The 23542-nt window shown below is 28.8% G+C and overlaps 1 protein-coding gene across 12 annotated transcripts in view; it reads left to right on the top strand.

The window, feature by feature from the left end:
- Nucleotides 1-23542, top strand: part of LOC129917909 (disco-interacting protein 2) — a 225873-nt gene that overhangs the window by 188979 nt on the left and 13352 nt on the right. For 5 of the 12 annotated variants that reach the window (XM_055998134.1, XM_055998124.1, XM_055998125.1 and 2 more), the window contains 6 exons: nt 12675-13388; nt 18572-18700; nt 20858-21048; nt 21115-21208; nt 22581-23133; nt 23191-23528. In XM_055998134.1, coding sequence (XP_055854109.1) covers nt 12675-13388; nt 18572-18700; nt 20858-21048; nt 21115-21208; nt 22581-23133; nt 23191-23528 — 2019 coding nt within the window. The remainder of the gene's footprint in view (nt 1-12674; nt 13389-18571; nt 18701-20857; nt 21049-21114; nt 21209-22580; nt 23134-23190; nt 23529-23542) is intronic. The other 7 variants (XM_055998135.1, XM_055998131.1, XM_055998132.1 and 4 more) reach the window with 5 other exon arrangements.

Below are 23542 nucleotides of genomic sequence, written 5' to 3'. Positions count from 1 at the left end.
TTTGGAGGTTCTTTGAGAAAACTTGTGTCTATTTTCAATCGGCTGAAAAAGTTCAATGTTTCTTTGTTCACAATATTTTTTAACCCTGCTGTGACAAATTGTTCATCTTCATGTGTCTGTAGCTTTGGATTTACTATTCTGTTGGTTTCCGTTTCACTGGTTTTCAAAATTATGTTGGCCGTTTCTAATTTTGTTCGCCATCTGGTAAAGTTAGGTCAAAGAACGCCAGACCTGCCTGCTCTGAACTCAAATACCATAAATGGTTTGAGAATTTAGCAAGAGCCTTCTCTGAAATATCTTTGTCTATATTGCGGTATTCAATGCAATTACGCAAAAGATCAAGATCTTGTTTAGGAGACAGATAAGCTCTTGGGGCATTAAACCAAGCAAAAGTTTTTTCTTGTTGAATGTAAGTTTGATTTTGAAACTACAAAGTCAATTGGATTTTGCCCTAGTGCTTCTATTGTAGCTATAATTATGCGAGAAGCATTTCTATCAGATGCCTTACATCGATCCAATAACAAAGAAAGTTTCATTGTGAATAGCTCTTTCACCCCACGACTATACCTCATACTTTTGCTACCCGAGGGCCCAGAGATAGAGAAACATCCATTCTATCCCAATCCGCAGAATAAAACAGTTAAAAAAAAGTTTAATTTTAAATCGAGTTTGCACTTCAGCTCTTTTTGTAGTAAGTACTGAAAATTTAAATTGATGACAATATTTTTCTTTTTTAGTAAAACTAAACAAATTAAGCATCTGAATTATGTGTAACAACACTACCTTTAATTAAATATATAAAAAGTGAAAATAACCCGATCTGTTTGGGAGCTAGAGCTAATTTTCTTCGAAAAACAGTGAAAAAACAGAGATTTTTGATACTTTGAGCGAGTGTCGGCACCATTTAGAGTTATCCAATCGAGCTGAAATTTTGGCTATCTAAAAATCTGCAAAGGCGGAACATTTTATGGGGTTCCCCCGAAAAAAATTCGACAAAAAATTTTTTCTATGGGAGTTGCGGTCACTCTAGTACATATACATGACGAAGTGTTTACCAAAACCTTGACTCCTGCCAGCAATTTCTCATATTTGAAATAAGCTTAAAAAAGGAAACCTCCAAGTTAAAAGGATTTAACTTAGGTTACATATTATTTTATAACCTTTACAACTTACACATCATCATGATGTGTTACAAAGTAGGTATATCAGTGCTGGCTTCTTTAAAAACTTTAACACTCATCATCCACTTTTCTCTCTCTCTCTTTCCCACATAAAAAACATAAGGTTAACAAACAATAAGTATAATGGAGCTTATTTTGCATGCAGTAAGTGAAACGTCTCAAGTAACACATTACAAACCAAAAAAAAACTTGCAACCCTTTTTACATTTCACAAAATGTAAACGAAAATAAGAAGAAAAAAAAATATTATGAATAAATGCAAGTTAGAGTATTCTCTAACGCCTGCAATCACTACGCCAACACACTAAAATGTAACAAAACAAAAAAAAAAATAGAATTGAAGTAAGTCTGCAATTCACTTAAACAGCTCTCTCGAAATATAAAGTGTATATGCTATGCATTCCATTATGCAATATGCAAGTGATAGCATCGCGCTATCTTTGAAATGCAAACTTTATACCATTTTACTACGATAAAACTTGTAACGAAAAAAAAATCACTTCTCTAGATGTTAGGAAAATAACATTAAAAAATTAGTTGGAACTGAACAAAAACAAAAAAAAAAATCGTAAAAATTGGAAATAAACTTGAAGGAAATGCAATCTTTGGTTTTAGATACTTTTTCATCTCTTATTTTGGTGCGTCGCTCGCAACCGACAATGACGACGACGTCCGGCAGCCAGCTCGATAGAAACCTTGCTCTCAACCATATATGTAGGTCTTGAATATTGTGGAAATGCGAATTCCATTATTACATCACTCTTTTTGCCTACTTTGGTTTTTCTAACGCAAAAAACTTAAGTCTTCTTTTATTGCCTCTTTTTGTTTTGTCTTATTTGCGTAGATGGAATTTGTTAGGTGGTATTTAATTGTCGCTCATAAAAGTCGATAATTAAGCTTACACTTAAGTTGCAGCATTTTTAGAAGAATATAAAAAGTAATAGATGTAGTGCACACTCCACACCTATGCTGCTCCTATTTCGAATAATTATAACCAATTTTTGTTAAAGCTGTTTTCAACTCGAACTCATGTAAAGAATTGATTTGTACGAAGTGCTTGTTTGGGAAAAGTTCTTTTAGTCGATGCACAGTGTGGTATTTTGATCTAAAACCTGACCAAAAATATTTGGGCACATTTTTCACATCAAATAGGTATCAAATGTATAAAAAGTTATTTGGAATAAAAAATTTTCATTTTCGCGGTACATTGAAGCCCACTTTAGTGCTTACCCGCTTACCTCTCCCGACTAGCCGGGGAAAAAAAAATTATTAAAAATCAAAAAATTCACGTACAATCATGTGATATAACTTTTTTTAAAGCTAGTAATTTATTCTTTATATTGTTTTTTTTTTTTGCAATATTATCGACATTTTTTTATCATTATACAATGACCTGATAGTTTTTAGTCATATACTAAAGACTTCATTCTAATAAATATCAAAGTTCTTAAGAAGTGAGAAAAAAACTGAAACATACTTTTTTCCCGGGAAACACTGTTTTTTTTTATTTATTCGCATTAAAATTTTGTATTTGCATTTTTGCGATTGGATCCAAATTGACAAAGTTATGAGTATTTTAATACTTCGCTTACGAACGTTTTATTCCACCTTTAAATCGTTCTCTCCACAACAAGTTTTCAAAGCCGGTGACCCTTATAACTTCAAAACTACTGCACAGATTCTTTTGAAATTTGGAACACTATTTTTGTTAATTTTTTTAAAGGTATCCCTGGAGAAATTTTGTCAACAATATAACACATTCAACGGAATAATATAAAAATATATTAGTAAGGGTCGTTCTTGAGGAGTTTTTTCAAGGGTTTTTTTGGAAGGGGGGAGGGGGGGGACTTCGCAAACTCGAGTAAACTCTTGAAATGCAATATTGTTCTACATATCCAGTTGTTTAATAATATATACCTTAGACTATATTATATTTAAGAACACTAATGTTACAACGAAAAAAGTGTAAATTTTTTTAAGTGTGTAATTCAATTCCTCCGTATAAAAAAATAAAGTCGCACATAGGTACAAATAAATTTTAGCTTAAAATACTATACAAACCATAATGTTCGATATCCATAGCAAAATTGTCACCCAAATCACTTTTAAGTTAAAAAAAAACTTTAAGAAAATTCAGTTTTTTTTTTCAAAAAAATCGCAAAAAAAATTCGTGCTTATTCAACTAGTGCTAGTTTCGACTGATAGTGTCGCGAACCAGGATAACCAATATAGACTTCCCTTAAGAGTAGCCTGGTTATTTACCTATTGTGGGACATAAGTTTAAGTTGAGAAAATTAATTTATGTCCACGTTTTAGGTCAAAATACGGCACTGTACGTTGCTTGAGAGCATTTTCTGAACTTACATTTCTTCTGGGAAAATGTTTTCGAAAAAACATTATTCACTCATATAAATATTATTCCTAAAGTACACATACAAATCTTTTCAATAATTGCCCTACAAAACTATGTCTCTGTCCCCATATACATAAGCTATTTTTAAAACAAAAAACAAAAAATGGTGTCACAAAGTCCAGTCTCTTATCTGATATCAAAAGAACTGCCTCCAGTTCATAGCAATATAGTACCTACTTTCCTTTGGTTTTTTTTTTTTTTGTCTTCTTCTTTTCACACACTAAAATGATAAGTTTGACATTTTTTTTTTTTTTTTTTCAAAAAAAAAAAAAAAGAAAACGGAACAAAATGAATAGAATCATATCCTTCGAGAGTATTTCAATGCAGTTCATACATAGTTTTCATATAGAAAAGAAAACTTAACCTTCGGGTTTTAAAAATAGAAGAAAAAAAAAACACCATTCCGCCCTGATATTGCTGTTAGCACACAAATGACATATTCATCTAAGGCCGCTCCAGGGGTAAAAGACCCCTACTCAATCTGATGTGGTTTGACCCATTTTAAGGGAATCTTGTTTGGTTAGCACAAATCTTAAAGATTTCTGCCGATAGACCTAAAGTTAATCTTTCCTATCCGTTTTTAGTTTTTTTTTTTCGTATTTTCTCTGGGGTGAATCAAGTGTAACGAGGTCTTATAAATATCCACATTGGCTAAACTAACTTACAGAATATCTTCAAGGACATACACTCTGTGTCGATTGATTTAGTATACAGATTTTTTATTTTGAATTTGAAAGTTTGAAAAAGGACGAAATTGAAAATTTTTGGAAGTAGTGTTTTTTTTTCTTGACATTTATTATTTTATCAGAGCTTTTTACATATTCATTTTTTTTTTTTTTATTAAAAAAGAAGATATGATGGTAAAAAAATCCTTCTGACCTTAATCAAATGACCCAGAGTGTTTTGTTCTGGATAATTTAGTAAAAATGTAAATATTAACGTTATTTGATTTTAGCTTTTGTTTCTATAGGAAATTGATTTCTAACATCGAATTCATCATAAATTAATCCATAAAAATCACTGAAGAGAGAAAATCACTTGTGTGATATATAAAAGCACTTACACATATTAGTTAGGATCAAAAGTTTTACAAGAGAAATATTATATAACTTTGCAATATTCTTTCCTCTTTCTTCCACACAAATTGTAGTAGTTTTCTGCTAACTCAAGAAAATTTGTCGGCCAACTATAATATAAAAAGCAGACTTTTATAGGGTTTAACTTTTTTTTTCTCTGAAAACCGCACTTGGAAATATTGATTGGAAATTAATTCAATGTTAGGTTAGGCCAAATGGATGGATATATTATGTAACATAGTTTTGTTTTTGTGTTTTCTGAAATATTGTGTAATGATGTGGTGGTTGCTTCGAAAAGGGATAAGGTTTGTTTTACCAAAAATTCAAATCAAATTTAATTTATGGATAGAATTAGAAATTGGTGCGGTTTTATTCAATCAAAAATTTATAGAAACAAAGTTCAAATACAAAAATGGGAGAAATTTTGATTTATTAATTTTGAATATTGGATTTGTTTTGAAAAGATTTTTTTGAAGTAAACGACTTTAATGTGATTGGTTGAAAAATTTTAGAGAAATTAATTTGACCAACTCAAAAAGGCCTGAGGATAAAAGTTATTTGCTTTAAACGGTTTAGAATAACATTTTTTAGCAGATATGATGCTGAAGACTACTGGTTGTCGCTCTCACAACAAATCAATTCCACTAATTTCAGTTTTGTTGGTACGTATATGTATATGAATTTTCTCGAAGTATTCAGATAAGAGGGATATTAGGTTTTGTTAGGTTGGGTACGCACGCAGATAGAAAACAAAACAGGGATTACTTTATTTCTGCACGGAGAAAAAAGACCACCTACAAACAAGCGGATTCCACATTAAATTAAGCGGATTTCTGCATGGTTTTTGTTAAAATAACTTCCGTCTTAAATTAAGCCTTAATTTTTTTAATGCGCAAATTTAAATGAAAACCACTTAATTTAACCAGGAGATCAGCTTATTTTTATGTGGAAATATTTTAATTAAAACAAAGAACTGGCAGCCACTGGGGATCGAACCTACAACTTTTGAGTGTTGTTAGGCGAAGGCCTTAATATCGTGCTATCTCACTTTTTTAAATAAGTACCTATGATAAACTGAAAGTAAATCTAAAGTCTGACTATAATTTCGAAAATTTTAATTTTTTGTCGGTTTTTTTTTAAATTAATTAACCTTAAATTTAAGAGAGTTTGTGGGTAATCCAATTATTTTAAGCGGACTTTGTATTGTTTTAAAGTGGCCATCATCTTATTTTAAGGTTCCTTTTTTTCTCCGTGTCAAGTACTTAAAAACCTAATGAGGAGTGTCAAAAAGCAACTTTTGGTTATTTTATAGTGGTTGGGTTTTAGTTTTTGAACTTATTTTTTAAGTTATAATTTCGTGATAAAGGAGCCACTGGAGGAAAAAAAACGTTCTGTAGTTTCTGACTTTTCATTCTAGACGCCGTAATATGTCCATATTTTCATAAACAGTAAATAAGCTAAACACTTCCAACGATATCTCATTTTTATGGTGCCACAAATGAAGTATCTTTTGTCCACTGGCCCCTTTAAAGGAGTCAAACGTCTAAAAAACCTATATCAGAAAAACAGCAGGTTTTAGAATTTACTAAAAAAACGCTCTATAAAGATATTTTTTTATATCACTTACCGTTTATAAATTATAACGCTTCAAAATCTCCAGTATCCCAAAAGTATGCAATTTTATTTTAATTTCATGTTTTTTTTTTCAGTTTTTAACTTAGTCGTAAAAATAAAAAAAAATACAATTTAGTTAAAGATACCAATCGAAGGCAAAATTTATGGCACCTAATATTTTTTTTTTTAATTCCTTTATCTTCTCCGCAAAGTCATTTTTAGACGAGTTTTTTTTATTCCTACATAATTTCTAAAGAAATTACTTCCTATACAAATTATAACGCATTATGCTTTCCAGAACAATAAATCTTTTCAACGAATATCAAATTTCCTAAGCACCTGCTAACTTGGCACGAAATCATGTTCTTCTTTATTCTATGATTTTTTTATTTTTTTTTTTTTTCTCAAACAAAATTAAACATTAATTTTCCCCAAAAAAATCTTCTTCAAGTCTTAGTGGCAGACATGTTTTTATACGAATTTTTCTGTCTCGTTTGTTTTTAATTTTTTTTTCTTTATTTTGTTTACACAACTCAGACACATCTATTTTGTGTGTATATTCTTTTCATTTTAATTATTTTGATCCTGAGACATCACAATTGTAATCCCTTGCCATGTAATTTATATGGAGAATGTCCAAGAAAATACACAGAGTGTTGTTGACTTTACCTCAAATCTGCTTTTTTGGAGGTTATTGTTCGTCACGTTCATGACTTGAAAATATCTCTTTTACAAAAGGGATTTATGTTTAAAAAAAAAACAAAGAACTTTAAACCCTTTGAGTTTTATAAAATGCTGGAGCTATTAAGACTTAAAAACGTCCACGAATTATAAGAAATAAGAAAAATCTTAAATTCGATCGAATGACAAAAAACTACATTTTTTTGTCAAAACATTTACATTCCTTCCAAAATTTTTTCATCTCAACTTTCTCCTAGTCCGAATTCTTGAAAAATTAAACCTTGAAGAACTTGCCAAACAATATCCAACTGTGTGCTCATGGATCAGGCCCTTCAAAAGTTTTAAGGTTAACCCCGTTAACACCCTTTAAAAGAATAATATAAAAATTTGTATATAGTTTCAGAGTGTTACTCTCAGGATACAAAGTAAACAAAAGCCAATCATTCAGAGGTTGCAAGTAAAATATATGAATATCTTTTTACATCAAGGATACACTTTCAACACTCATTAGTTGCGTGTTCCTGTTTTAATTCCTTTTTTTTTTTGTTGTAATTTCTATTATATTTTTTTCTTGGAGAGCTTATTTCTTTTGGAAGAAGGACCAAGCTACTGAGATATTCAGTAATTTAATGTGAATTTGTTGATGCTCTTAAAGCCTCATTTAAATGTAAAATATGAATACTTTTGGACACTTCAACCATCATCACCATCATCAGGAAAAAAAACAGAAGCAGAAGAAACAGCAGCGCACCGCACAGCAAAACCAACCTTCTTTTTGGTGGGATACAGAGCAGAGAGAAGGGATAATACACAGAGCCTCGTGCTTTATATCCTAGATCCTACTATTGTTTTTTTTTTTTCGTTTTGTCTTTTCTTTTACAGTGTGAATGAACTTGCATATAGTAGATATATAGTGTTTCAGCTCATTCACATCCTCGTCGTCATCATCATCGTAGTCAGCAGCGTTCTCGTCCTTATTCTGAAATGCAAACTGAATGATGACAGCTTTTGGTTGTATGTTTTTTTTTTTCTACTTTTTCTTATTTTGCATTTCAACTCTTTAGAAAAAATTTGTGTTTTTTTTTTGTCGTTTTTAATTTTTTTTTTCTAACATTTTTACTCTTGTTTATGTATTACGTGTGAGATTGTCTTTCCATGAGAGTCCTTTGTATATACACTTTTTCTTGTGGAGCAATTTTTCTAGGTCGTTACTTTAGAAAGATGATTATGTTGCAAGTTGCAAGGTGGTGTTCTCTAGTTCTTTTTTTCTGTGTTTTTTTTTTTCTATTTTTTTTTTTTTTGTAAATTTTTAATCCGACTGCTTTAATGACAGTATCGCCTTAAGGGTTCATTTTAAAAATTTTTTTTGCTCCTTTTTCTTGTGTAATAGATACATGTGACTTTAAGGACTTCTTGCTCTGCATTCTATGTGAAAAAGGAGATTATATTTCAAAAGTTGCTGTTGCTTAAATAAGATTATTTTTTGTTCTTTTATATTTTATTGGACACACATTACAGCAATTTGACTTAAAAAAGATTGTAAAAGTTAAAGCTATATAGAATTTTTTTTTAATTCAAATGAAAAAAATAGAGATCCCATCTTTCTATTGAAATATTTATTGGCTGTTGTCAAACCTGACTCTCAATCTTATTGCGATTTGCAACTATCAATCGATAGTTGATAAAAATTAAATTTCGATATCTTATAACTTACTTAATTAAGAAAAGTTTTGAAAGCGGTAATGGTATTCACCGTTATTAAATGAAATCTAATTACAAAATTCCTTTAAAAGGTTGACCAGTTTTCCTATAAATTAGGTTTAAAAATCCCAAATATCAATATTTATCAACTATTGATAGTTGTAAATCACAATAAGGCTGTATAAACCGTTTGTAGGACATTTCTCCAGTACATTGCAGCACACTTCATTATATTACATCAAATTGCAGTACATTACATTACATAACATTACATAACATTACATTACATTACATTACATTACATTACATTACATTACATTACATTACATTACATTACATTACATTACATTACATTACATTACATTACATTACATTACATTACATTACATTACATTACATTACATTACATTACATTACATTACATTACATTACATTACATTACATTACATTACATTACATTACATTACATTACATTACATTACATTACATTACATTACATTACATTACATTACATTACATTACATTACATTACATTACATTACATTACATTACATTACATTACATTACATTACATTACATTACATTACATTACATTACATTACATTACATTACATTACATTACATTACATTACATTACATTACATTACATTACATTACATTACATTACATTACATTACATTACATTACATTACATTACATTACATTACATTACATTACATTACATTACATTACATTACATTACATTACATTACATTACATTACATTACATTACATTACATTACATTACATTACATTACATTACATTACATTACATTACATTACATTACATTACATTACATTACATTACATTACATTACATTACATTACATTACATTACATTACATTACATTACATTACATTACATTACATTACATTACATTACATTACATTACATTACATTACATTACATTACATTACATTACATTACATTACATTACATTACATTACATTACATTACATTACATTACATTACATTACATTACATTACATTACATTACATTACATTACATTACATTACATTACATTACATTACATTACATTACATTACATTACATTACATTACATTACATTACATTACATTACATTACATTACATTACATTACATTACATTACATTACATTACATTACATTACATTACATTACATTACATTACATTACATTACATTACATTACATTACATTACATTACATTACATTACATTACATTACATTACATTACATTACATTACATTACATTACATTACATTACATTACAGTCACTTGATTGTTTAATTTTGTTGTGAATTCCTGCAAATAAATTTGTAAAGTATCTAAATTATATTGAGGTGTGTTTGATTAAAATAATTCAATTTTATTCAAAAAAAGTTTTAATTTTAAAAGCCTTGATTTCTTTATAAACCATAAACCTAAATCAACGAAAATTCTAATTATAATTTATTCACGTGTTAATAATATTTTTTTTTCTTTTTCAATTACAATATCAGTTAAAACATTCAAAACCAATATCAAATGTTTTCCAACAAATATGTATTTTTTTTTGTTAACATAAAAGCAAGCATCCCTTTTTAGGGGTTATATTTCCCTTTTGTTCTCTTGTTCTCAAGTGCTGAACATAATTTCATTGAAGATTATATTAATGTACTTTTTTATGCCATTATAATGAAGGTATTGTTATCATTTCTAAAACAATTATTGTAGGTTTATCTATAAAGTTCCTAATTGAAAATCCTTGTTCTTAACATTTCATTCTCATTATTAGATAATATGTTATCCTTGTTAATCTTTTTGACATAAACAAAGGTCAACAAATGAAAGCTTCCTTTTATATCAGCGTCAATTTAAATTAAAAACATAAATCCTTCCTCTATAATTTTTGGAGCTGAATGACATTTTTCTAAATTTTCAATTAAAACACAAAATTTTATTCAATTGATTTAAATTCAAACAAAGAGTAGGTACTTCCGAAACCAAAAAAAACAATATGACACAAAACCCTACAAAGAAAGAACTTTACTTACTTTACATAAAAATTTCTTATTGTTTTAGTTTTTTTTTTTTTTTTTGTAAACATTAAATCTATTTCAGTGAGTGAGCCTTTATGGTATTTAGTAGATATATAATGCCTTGCACTATTTTGCATTGTTTTATGTTTTTTTTTTTTTTTGATGTCAATGCACTTGTTTATCTCACAATATCCTTAGGGCGGTTGATAAATGAGTAAAACAAAAAAAAAAATAAAGAATGAAAAAAATATGAACAATACAATTTCTTTTTGCTGGCACAGTAGTAGTTTTATGCAGAAAAGATATTTACTATACACTTTGTTTGTGGATTTAAAAAAATGTAGTTTCATAGAGTACGAATTTTTCTTTTTTTCTCTCTTGGGTTGTGTTTTATTTTTAGCATAAAATCGATTTTATTAATGATGTTGAGATTTTAAATTTTGTATTCTTTTTTTTTTATTTTGATGTTTTAAATACCTAGACCGGATTGTAATTTTTTAATTTTATCAAAACTTCTTTGCCAATTTGAACTATTCAAAATTTCGAAAAAAAACTGGTTATTGAAATTGTTCTTTACTAATAATGTCAAAATGCAAAAAGAAAAACATGGTCTTTACAAAATTTCACATTATTGGTGCTTCTCAAATAGAATCAGATTCCATTCTTGGTTATAAAAGTTAAAAACCTTAGATAATTTACATTAAAATTGGATTGTAAAAAACTATTAAAATTTTCTTAAAAACTTAGAAGTGCGAATAGTTAAATTTCATTGGCTCAAACAAATTTGCAATTCTAATTTATAATTTAATTATTTTTACAAATAAATTATCAACAAGTCTAGCCGCATAAACACAAAAAATAAAGGATTTCTTAGAAAAGAGTTTTTTTTTTTTTATTACTCGAAAACGAAAAAGACACACCTTTTTTTATTTTTAAAACTAATTAAGTACTTAAATACATAAAGTTTTAAAATTAGTTTGATTTTTTTTTCCAAAATTTTGATATTGAAAACTATTTTTTTTAAAAACTGTTTCATAAAACATCTTTATTTAAAAACAATATAAGAGATGAGATTTGAAATTAAGTCCCACCCGTGACGATGAAATGCCCGTTCCGTTGCCTTCAATTTCTTTTTTAGAAATGAAAAAATCTCACGGTGATTTGCGAAGAGGTTAGCATTTCCTTTCTGATTTATTGTGTATTAATTAAAATCTGTCAATAAAAAAAGGTTACACATACGCCACAGTGACCAGTTACATTTTCTAGTTTCTACGCTTTATAACCGAATTTTTTTTTTTTTCAAAATAAAAAAAAAAACAAAATTACTAAAAAAAGAGACGAAACACTCTACAAAAAGCCTTTGAAATGTGTTGAATTTTAAATAATCAATTAAAAAATTAATAAAAGTTTTATTAAAAAATATTGGTACTCTGAATTAAATTAATAACAAAAGGTCTCAACTCCAAAAATTTATAAAGCGTTTCGCCCACTTAAAATAAAAATAATTTTAATAATTTTTTATTATTTTTCTTATTTTTTTTCGTTATTTTTTTAGCATATTTCTTAATTTTGAAAAGAAAAACGAAACTTTTCGAAAAAAAAGTTCTTTTAAATATTTATTTATTTTCTAAAAATAAATGTAAGTATAAAGTTATTTTTTTTTCAATCTTTTGACAATTTCTATACAAAAAGGATGCATGGTATTATAATCATTATATCAAAACTCACACAAAAATATTTTATGTCACGAATGTTGCACTTCGAATTTTATTTTTACACAAATTTTACACTTTTTTAATTTATTCTTATTTATTTTTATTATTTTCTTTTTGTTTCTTCTTTTGTTTCATATTTTCTGTTGTACTGATGATTCTTACTTAAAAAAAAAACACACACAAAAATATAATAATTCAACAAAAATATTTAAATACAAAAAAAAAATAAAAAAAAAAAACAAAAAAATCCAGCTGGACCACTTGCATCAAATGTAAAACGTTCAGGTGTTGACCTAAGCAGTCAGTTGGCAGCCCTGTCAGCTGAAATAGCCGCCAAATCAAATTTCAAAGGATGTCGTCCTTATAATAAAAATGAGCAAAGCTCAATACTACCACAATCGCCATTATTGCAAACGCGCAAATATTCAGGTAGCGGTGGTAGTGCTGGCAATAGCAGTGCTTCATCCAGTATGGAAAAACAAAAACAACAACAAGTGCCATTAAATTCGAGAACATCTTCAGCGGCGGCGACTGCAACGACAGGTGTAACATCTCCTTCACATTCGATTTTACAAACATCTGCCAATTTGCTGGCACCAAGTGCAATTTTGGCAGCTGTCAAATCGATGCAAGGAAATAAAGTATCAAAATCAGCAAGTGGCAATATAAAAACAACGACGACTACCAGCAACAATAACAACATCAATAATAATGGTAATAGCCGTAGCAAGTCAGAATCACCAAGTGGTACAGTTCTAGGAGGAGTTGGTGGACATACAGGAGGAGGTCCACCTGGTGGTGGACGAACAACCGGATGTGTAGTAGGTAATAGCGCTGAAAGAATAACTGTCAAATCTGATCAAAGTAAGAATGCCCAAAATGTCAATGCCAATGCCAATGCACAGTGCGCACAAAATAATCGACCCAGTCGACGCTTGGGAAGGCACGAAAGTCGCTACACAAGTGGTAAACGCAATTTGATATAATTTTGTCTTCCCGTCAACACCAAATTAATAATCTACAACACCTTCATCCTTTTTCTTGCGTCCTTTTTTGTCCTCACTCATTTATTTTATATATATTTTTTTTTTTTTTATAATATTCAAAGTTTTTTATGCAAAACTATGTCTTTCCTTTCATTCCTATTCCTCCGCTCTTATAATCTGTAAGCCATATTGTCTCTTTATTATTTTGTGTATTAACCCCAAATAACACATTGACATGTTCTACGAAGGACTGCTTTTCAAATTTCCCTGTCATTCTGATATGATAGAAAAAATATTAAAAGAGCGCCAGTCGGACTAAATCTGACACTTTTTATCATGGTTGTTTGAATTTTTGACCTTGGACTTGGCTGTAACTCACAAGCTAAGGTTTAAAAGTCTAAAGATTAGTCTTCAACTTGGTTCGGGGATTAAGTTCATATGATTTTAAACAAATTTACAACCAAATTATTATTTTTGCTTCTTTGAAGTTTTAAAGGAACTACTTTAGTTTATTTAAGACCTTATAGAAGCTAAAACGTCAGTTAAAAACGAATAGATTACTAAACATCAAAACCAAAAAAAAAAAAAAAACAACAAAAAAAAACAAATTCAAAACATGGTAATTTCTGTAAAGCTTCTATAAATTCAATAACCGAAGCTTTATCGAAAATCAAGCTTTCTTCGGCTAAGTTTATTTTGTAGTATTTAAACTACCTACTTATTAGAAGTTATTGAACAAGTTCGAACTTCTATAAGCAATTAAATTCTGAAGCCAGCTTTATACAAGCTTTATAAAAGCTAGTACCTACGAAATTTCCATTTACAGAAGCTGTTATTTTAGGTGGATGTCTATTTCACTTGTTTCTGGTATTTAGCTTTGAATTTTACTGAGCTTTTTTTTTCATTGTTAATATATAAGTTTCCGCACTGATGTTAATTCGTTTAAAATAATGTCTAGCAGTTCATATAAAAAAAATACCTATATGTCAATGTGTTTAAACCATTTTCCAAAATAGTACAAATTTATTAACTTGCGTGTATCGCTTGGTATGATGGTCTCGCTTGAGAATCCCAATTATAATCAACAACCTAAAAATGTTGTTGAAATCTTAACATTACATAGGCATAAAAGGTATTATGCTAATTATTATAAAAGCAATTACCTACATAAATAATTGTATTAATGCTTAACCTAACCTTCAAAAAACTAATAATAATAACTACATTTAATCCTAACATCGCACTGTTGTGTCATTCTTTCATTATAAAACAATAATACATTATATTCTAAGCCTCCGCTGGTATGCTAATATGTTAAAGATTTTTCGAAGCTGTGCTAAATTTCATATAGGTATAATTTTCGACAAAACAACAATTTAGTATTTTTTAAATAAAAGTTACGCTAAATGAAAAAAAGAAATACCTCCCGAATAATTTAATTGAATATTTTTTATAATACTAATGTAATTTAATTTAAATTTTTTTAAGAAAGCTAAGTAAAAAAAGAAAATATTGTTGTTTTTTTTTTTACTCTACGAAATTTTCCTTCAAGATATTTCAAAAGTTGGGAAACGAATCAATATGTCTTGTAGGACAAATTAATCGCATACTTAAACTTAAATTTTCTGTCTGTCCTTTTTAATAATAATAATAATACTCTTAGAGGCTAAGAAAAACTCTTTTTTGGTGGTGGAGGCTGGGAAACGAACTCAGACCTCTGGCTTCATAGTCACTTGCACTAAACATCGCGCCACGGTGTATGACAATAGTTATTTTCTTCCATTACTGTTCCGCCATAAGTACTCGGAAACCATGTATAAATGCACAGCTCATATAATCCCTGCACAGCTAATCATAGAGCAAGTCATCATGAAAAGACAACAACCTCCTAAAAATGTCGCTTTTTAACTCAAAATAATTTTGTTGCAATTGGGAATACTTTTCTCATGATGAGATGTACTTTCGTGAGATAAGCTGTAATATGTTGGATTGGTCCGATTATGAGAAATATTGTGACTATGAAAGTATTTTTTTTTTTTTTTTGTCTGAAATAGTTTTGAGTCGCACAAATTTCTATACTAAAAATGATAATCCAATTTTTTTTAATTTCTACTAACTACAGGGTGTCCCAAAAGTAATGGATCAAAAGAAATATGCTGATAGGCCAACTTGAGGGCTCTCAGAATTTGGTAACTTGTTTATCCCAAATCCTTACGGTTTTCGATTTAATGCAGTTTTTGTGAAATTTCGAAAAATCCCGACTTCGCAACAGTATTTTGCTTCCTCCGCTCATAATTGATTTTTGTTTTTTACAATTCTTTCACTAAAACATTGCCAAATAATAAGAAATAGTAAATTAATCAAAATATTTTTTATTCCATACGCCATTTTGCTGCAAATTAATTAACAGTTAATTATTTTATAAAAACTCAATTTCTTACTTTTATTTCAGAGCAACACCCTGAAAAAAATTTGTATAGTGTGACTCTGGTTTATTATTTTGAAAACTTGCCGTGTTATTGCAGTTTTCAAAAATGTACAAAACTTTCCAAAGTTGAAATTAGAACGAAAGATATTACAATTTGAATGCAAAAAAACAGAGATTTTCAGAGCAAAATAACAAACAAAAATCGAGGCTTTTATTCAAAAAGAAATAAGCAAACAACAGTCCAGAAAATGTGTTTATTTTTCTTTGTTATTTTTCTCTGAAAAGCCCTGTTTTGGTGCTTTTAAATTGTAATATCTTTAGTTCTAACTTTAACTTTGGAAAGTTTTGTACATTTTTGAAAACTGCAATAACACGGCAAGTTTTCAAAATAATAAACCAGAGTCACACTATACAAATTTTTTTCAGGGTGTTGCTCTGAAATAAAAGTAAGAAATTGAGTTTTTATAAAATAATTAACTGTTAATTAATTTGCAGCAAAATGGCGTATGGAATAAAAAATATTTTGATTAATTTACTATTTCTTATTATTTGGCAATGTTTTAGTGAAAGAATTGTAAAAAACAAAAATCAATTATGAGCGGAGGAAGCAAAATACTGTTGCGAAGTCGGGATTTTTCGAAATTTCACAAAAACTGCATTAAATCGAAAACCGTAAGGATTTGGGATAAACAAGTTACCAAATTCTGAGAGCCCTCAAGTTGGCCTATCAGCATATTTCTTTTGATCCATTACTTTTGGGACACCCTGTATAGCTTATATTTTATTTAACAGCAATTTTAACCAATTTTGTTTAAAATTTTTTTTTTTTTCTAAAAGTAATTGAGTATATATTTGAGTTTTTGATTCAATATACTCAGACCTCTTAACTTTTCCAGAGAATCAAGAATAATTCTTTCTGGCTTATTTATTGTCTTAAAAATATGAGAGGAATTTTTCGACCGTATAAGATTGAATAAATTCTTAAAATTTGCTTTATAATATTTTTTCATAGACAAAATTAACTTAACAAACGAGCTCATAAAACTTTCGATGTGATTTTCAAAAAAAAAAAAAAAAAAAACACTCAAAAAAGCGTTTATTCTCTTCTTGCAAAATAAAAATCGTTTTTTAGATACAGAATATGTGCCCATTTGTATCATAACTTTGAATGTTTATACCTTTTAAAATGGTTCGCATTTTACTTTTTTATTTTCACGTGGGGCGTATTTTCTTTGCTTCTTCTGACGTTGTAACTCGCCAACCCAAGGCAGAACTAAAAAAACAGACACAAGTTTTATACCATTAAAATGGTCGCTCCTTAGCAATATTAAGCACTAAAACTTTCTGATAGGTAAACAAAATAATTTTTAATTGTTATTTAAGCCTAACAATAGCTCTTGAAAATAAGTTACGAAAAACATATACCGAGAGTCTCACAACAAATTTTTGAGTTTTTTTCACGACATTACATGTCCTGATATCAAGTTCGAAAGTCTGACAAGTTTTCCAAATAATTGCAAGTTTTCCAAATAATTGATTAGTCCCTTCCCCTAAGCTTTTTAACCCCAATATTTTAGCGATTTGATGGATATAACTCAAGATATTTTTTTTTAGAGTTTTCAATTTAAATGAAGAAGCAATAAATTGAAAACAAAAATTTTGTTCTTGAATTTTAATATTTTGCTAGAAAAAAAAAAAAACAAAACTCAACCAAAAGCTGAAGTAAAAATAATGGACATAATGGAAGATAATTTCAATGAGATAAAAAATGCAAAATAATATTTTGAGGTGATAAAATAAAAATAAAAACTCTCTTACATAAAACTTGCCATAGAATTTTGTGCAAATGACAAACTCCAAAAAAAAATTTGAACAAATAGTGCATCATTAAATAATATAAGTAACAAATTTATTTACTTACATAGACAATTTTTTTAAATTTTTTTTTTTATATTTTTCAATTGTAAATTTTTCAACAAAACAATAATTAAAATTAAATAAGTTACTGTAAGAACTTTAAAATTTTTAAAAATCTTTTATAATGTTATTATTATATTTATTAATAATTATTATGTAAAAGTTATATTTTTGTAATGCGCACTTTCTTTTTAATACTATTTAGTTATATGTTAATAAAGTAACCACATTTTTCTTTTACTTGCATAAAATAGTTTGCACATTTTCCACACGTAGTTGTTGCTAATTCTATATATTAAAATTTGGTTGCATATTGCTGCATGTCTTCATCATAACCTCATATTAATTATTTTTAGTTTTTTTTTTTTTTTATTTAATCTATTAATTTTTTTATATTTTTAATTCCTTTAACTTTTTATTTTCTTCATCAAAATATATTTTCTGTTTCACATCATTGCATTTGTTCATTTTCAATCACTCTTATACGCCATTTTTCTTCTTTGATTTCCTCCATCATAAATTAATTCATAAACCTTTCAAATTGCAAAACATATTTAAAAATTCGTATTTACAAAAAAACTAAACTCAATTCATTAAAATTTGTTTTATAATGAATTTTTTTTTTCGTTTTTTTTTCTCATTTTTAATCTCCTCTTTTACGCAACATTATTCGTGCATCTCGCTAAAATGTCATCTCTTATCCACATCACAACAAAAAAAAAATCTATTGAAATTAATTTGAACACAAAACAAATGAAATTATCAAAATTAAAAACGAAAACAAAAAAAAAAACTTTTTTTTTGTAAAAATCCGACAGAAGTTAGACAGGAAGCGGTGCAACAAGCTCTGGCCGCTCTTAAGAATCGGCCAAAGCCAAGTTTACCGATGCCATCGAAACGTAGTTCGGTTTTAAATCGTAGTCCTGATCGGGATCATGATGATACAGGTGAGGAAATAAAACAAAACAAAAATAAGAAACCAAAAACTACAACAATGAAAAAATTTAAAATTCAAAATTATTTTGAAGGACTATAATTTGTGTAAAGAAAAAAAAAAACAGTTTTTTTTATATAAATATATGTTTAAGAGAGCAAAGTGTTACAAGGGTACCTTATTATTTCCCTTCATGTTCTTTATACAAATACTTACTAGCACTCGATGCCAAATTTGTCCTTTACAAAAAGTATACTTCTAAAAGCTATAATACTCTGTGAATAGTACAAGTTCTTAAATAATATAGTATATCGAAACTGTGCAGGTATGGAAATAGAAATAAAAATTCTAAGATTTTAAATCTCAGTCTGATTCTCCAATCGTCAATTAAAGCTCGTTTAAAACGCCTTAAGCCCATGATAGTTTTTGTTTCCAAACGACTGGAAAACCCTTCAATAAAAAAAGGACCAATTTTGTATTAAGATTTCTTAAAATTAAGATTAAGATTTCTTTCTCAAAATTGTTGCTATGTTTATGTTTGAACACTCCAAATCTAAAAGTCACTCTTTAAAAACGAAGCACTTTATATGCATTAGGTACACTTCTGTCCCATGAAGAGTGATTGTTTGAGACACTGCATATCGTTCATACATATCTTTTAATTCCAATGCCAAACCCCTGACTATAAAATTGCAGGAAAAGCTTTTTGGCATACCAAATTACCAAAAAACAAAAAATTCAAAAAAGCAAAAAAAAAAAAACAACATCTCAAATGATATTGATCTCCATAACAGTCTGCAATTAGATTTCTTTTATAATGCATTTTTACAAACAAATTTTCAAAATCGTTGAAGCCGTTTTTTATTTATAAATAAGTTTTGAAAAAAAAAAAAAATTAAATTAAATGGTAGGTATGTCATTTTGTACCAATTATGTAGTTGTTCAAAAATTTTATTTTTCAAAACAAAAAATTCAATTTTTTGAGAAAATTCGAAAATTATTTTTTCAAAATATTATTGTATACAAAATTCGTTTAAGCCCTGATTTTTCAATCGTCAGTTAGACTATCAGAAGAATAAATGTCAATATAAAAAAACTTTTATTCCTAGGAATAAGCTCTATCTGAGGTTTATCTGACTTTTGAAAAATTGGCCCTAAATTAAATTATTCGTTTGGGACAAATTTAGAGATTAAAAAACGGCAGGTAATGATTTTTGAAAAAAAAAATTCAACAAAAGATGGACTTTGCCTAAAAACTCACATATGAGTTTTTTTTTTAACAAATCGTTTCGGCGTTTTAAAGCCCCTACAACATAAAGCATCCACAAATACAACTCTTGTAACACTCTGCACCCTAAGCTCGAAAAAAACCCAACCTAGAAACTCAGGTATGTGTTGCATTTAGTGACAACAAAAAAATAGATCGCACATTCATTTCAGCCAAGTCATTCTTCATATTAAGCGTTTTATAGTAGGTATTAAAATTGTTTGCCTTTTGAAAAAAATTGTTGATTGATTACATAATATCAAACATTAAACTAAAAAAAAAAAATATTAAAATCAAAATTAACGTTTGTTTTATTTTAATTTTTTTATATAAATTTTTTGTTTTAAATAATATTTTTTTGTTAACACAAAGCTGGAGAATGCCGTGATTAATGATTGAAAACAAAATAAAAAAATAATATTAATTCACCACTTTCACCAAAAAAAAAAAGAACAAAACAGCAGCAACAGCATAATAAATAAAATAGAGAGTGTGCAACTATGTACTTTTTATTTAAAAAATATTTTTTTATTAATTTTTTTTTTTTTTAATTAATTTTACATTATTTTGTTTATTTTTTCTTTAAATATTTTTAATAAATGTAAACTCAATAAGTATTATAACAAATAACAAAATAATAATAACTATCAAAATGGCTGCTATGTCCTTGTGACGTTTTTTTTTTATGATTTGTTTATATTATTTTTTAAATTAATGTCTTGCTGTTTAATTGATTTTGTAATATTTTGAATTTATTTAATTTTTTTTTAAGAAACAAAACTAAAAAAAAAAAAAACGAAATATTAAAAAAAAAATCTTTTTTAAAATTTTTATCTATATAGGTTCATAGGTTTTTTTTTTTTAAATTAATTTTTCGTTTTTTTTTTTATTAAAAATATAAAGATACAACAACCGATGACGAATCAATACCAGAAGAAAGAATTTCAACGCCAGACAGGGAATACAATTATCCACGTGATCATATAAATAATTCCAGAGAACAAATTATAAAACCACCAATACGTGATTCTTCAGTTGGTGGCGGTCATAAGAATTTTTCAGATCGAAGACCACAACAAAATTTACCTCCACCGGTATGGGTTTTAATTTTTGCTAATTTTCATTTAAATTTTAAATAATTTTTCTTTTTGTATTTGCAGCCACATTCCGACACATCGAGTGCAGGATCACCGCCAGCTGTTCATAGAAAAAACAATTATGATTTTACTGATATATCTGACTTCCAAAGACCATGTGAGTTTATTATTGTATGAAATTACTCTTACTCTTACTCTTACTCTTACTCTTACTCTTACTCTTACTCTTACTCTTACTCTTACTCTTACTCTTACTCTTACTCTTACTCTTACTCTTACTCTTACTCTTACTCTTACTCTTACTCTTACTCTTACTCTTACTCTTACTCTTACTCTTACTCTTACTCTTACTCTTACTCTTACTCTTACTCTTACTCTTACTCTTACTCTTACTCTTACTCTTACTCTTACTCTTACTCTTACTCTTACTCTTACTCTTACTCTTACTCTTACTCTTACTCTTACTCTTACTCTTACTCTTACTCTTACTCTTACTCTTACTCTTACTCTTACTCTTACTCTTACTCTTACTCTTACTCTTACTCTTACTCTTACTCTTACTCTTACTCTTACTCTTACTCTTACTCTTACTCTTACTCTTACTCTTACTCTTACTCTTACTCTTACTCTTACTCTTACTCTTACTCTTACTCTTACTCTTACTCTTACTCTTACTCTTACTCTTACTCTTACTCTTACTCTTACTCTTACTCTTACTCTTACTCTTACTCTTACTCTTACTCTTACTCTTACTCTTACTCTTACTCTTACTCTTACTCTTACTCTTACTCTTACTCTTACTCTTACTCTTACTCTTACTCTTACTCTTACTCTTACTCTTACTCTTACTCTTACTCTTACTCTTACTCTTACTCTTACTCTTACTCTTACTCTTACTCTTACTCTTACTCTTACTCTTACTCTTACTCTTACTCTTACTCTTACTCTTACTCTTACTCTTACTCTTACTCTTACTCTTACTCTTACTCTTACTCTTACTCTTACTCTTACTCTTACTCTTACTCTTACTCTTACTCTTACTCTTACTCTTACTCTTACTCTTACTCTTACTCTTACTCTTACTCTTACTCTTACTCTTACTCTTACTCTTACTCTTACTCTTACTCTTACTCTTACTCTTACTCTTACTCTTACTCTTACTCTTACTCTTACTCTTACTCTTACTCTTACTCTTACTCTTACTCTTACTCTTACTCTTACTCTTACTCTTACTCTTACTCTTACTCTTACTCTTACTCTTACTCTTACTCTTACTCTTACTCTTACTCTTACTCTTACTCTTACTCTTACTCTTACTCTTACTCTTACTCTTACTCTTACTCTTACTCTTACTCTTACTCTTACTCTTACTCTTACTCTTACTCTTACTCTTACTCTTACTCTTACTCTTACTCTTACTCTTACTCTTACTCTTACTCTTACTCTTACTCTTACTCTTACTCTTACTCTTACTCTTACTCTTACTCTTATTTTTACTCTTAACCCTAATCATACTCTTTATATTATAGATGTGGCTCCCGATATAACCCAATTTAATAATACTCGCCGTGGTGCTGATCGCGTCACCCGCTATGTCAATATATCGCAAACCGATGCTGGCGATACCGGCACAGCAGGCAGATGGAAAGTATCAGCTAAAATTCAACAGCTGCTGAATACCCTGAAACGACCCAAACGTCGCCCCTTACCCGAATTCTACGAAGACAATGACATCGAGCTGGAAATTGCAGCAAATCCAAAAGACCCAAATGCACCTAAACCCGAAGGTAGCACAATGTCATCGGTTCAGGGTGAACAGCTAGCTGTTGCAGCTCAGCTGCCACGTTCATTAGAAGCAGCACTACAACGTTTCGGTACAAATTCATTTAAATCACCAATGGCAACGGTCTTGGATCCGAATGGCAAAATGACAACAACTCTAACATATGGCAAGCTGCTGTCGCGTGCACAAAAAATTGCCTACGCTTTGACGACAAAGGTCTTTAGTAAGGGACCTGAGCAGATAACACTTAAACCAGGTGATCGTGTTGCATTGGTTTATCCAAATAGTGATCCGCTGAGGTAAACTCATAATGATTCAATCTCATAGTACTCTAATACAATGTCTTTTCTTTGCAGTTTTATAACAGCTTGGTATGGTTGCATGTTCCGTGGCTTGGTACCACTGCCAATTGAACTGCCTCTGTCCAGTTCAGATACACCACCACAACAAGTCGGATTCCTGTTGAGTTCATGCGGCATTAGTGTCGCCCTAACATCGGAAGCTTGTTTGAAAGGTCTTCCCAAATCGTCGACCGGTGAAATAGCCAAACTCAAAGGTTGGCCTAGACTTCACTGGTTTGTGACTGAACATTTGCCAAAACCTCCGAAAGACTTTAATGTTGGCAATGTTCGGATAGAAGAGAATGCCAGTGCTTATGTGGAATATACCAGTGACAAGGAAGGCAGTGTCATGGGTAAGCTTTGTACT

This window comes from Episyrphus balteatus, chromosome 4, assembly GCF_945859705.1.
Source record: "Episyrphus balteatus chromosome 4, idEpiBalt1.1, whole genome shotgun sequence".
Taxonomy (NCBI): Eukaryota; Metazoa; Arthropoda; class Insecta; order Diptera; family Syrphidae; genus Episyrphus; species Episyrphus balteatus.
Note: the sequence above shows the minus strand (reverse complement) of the source record. Positions and strands in the feature narration are given on the sequence as shown.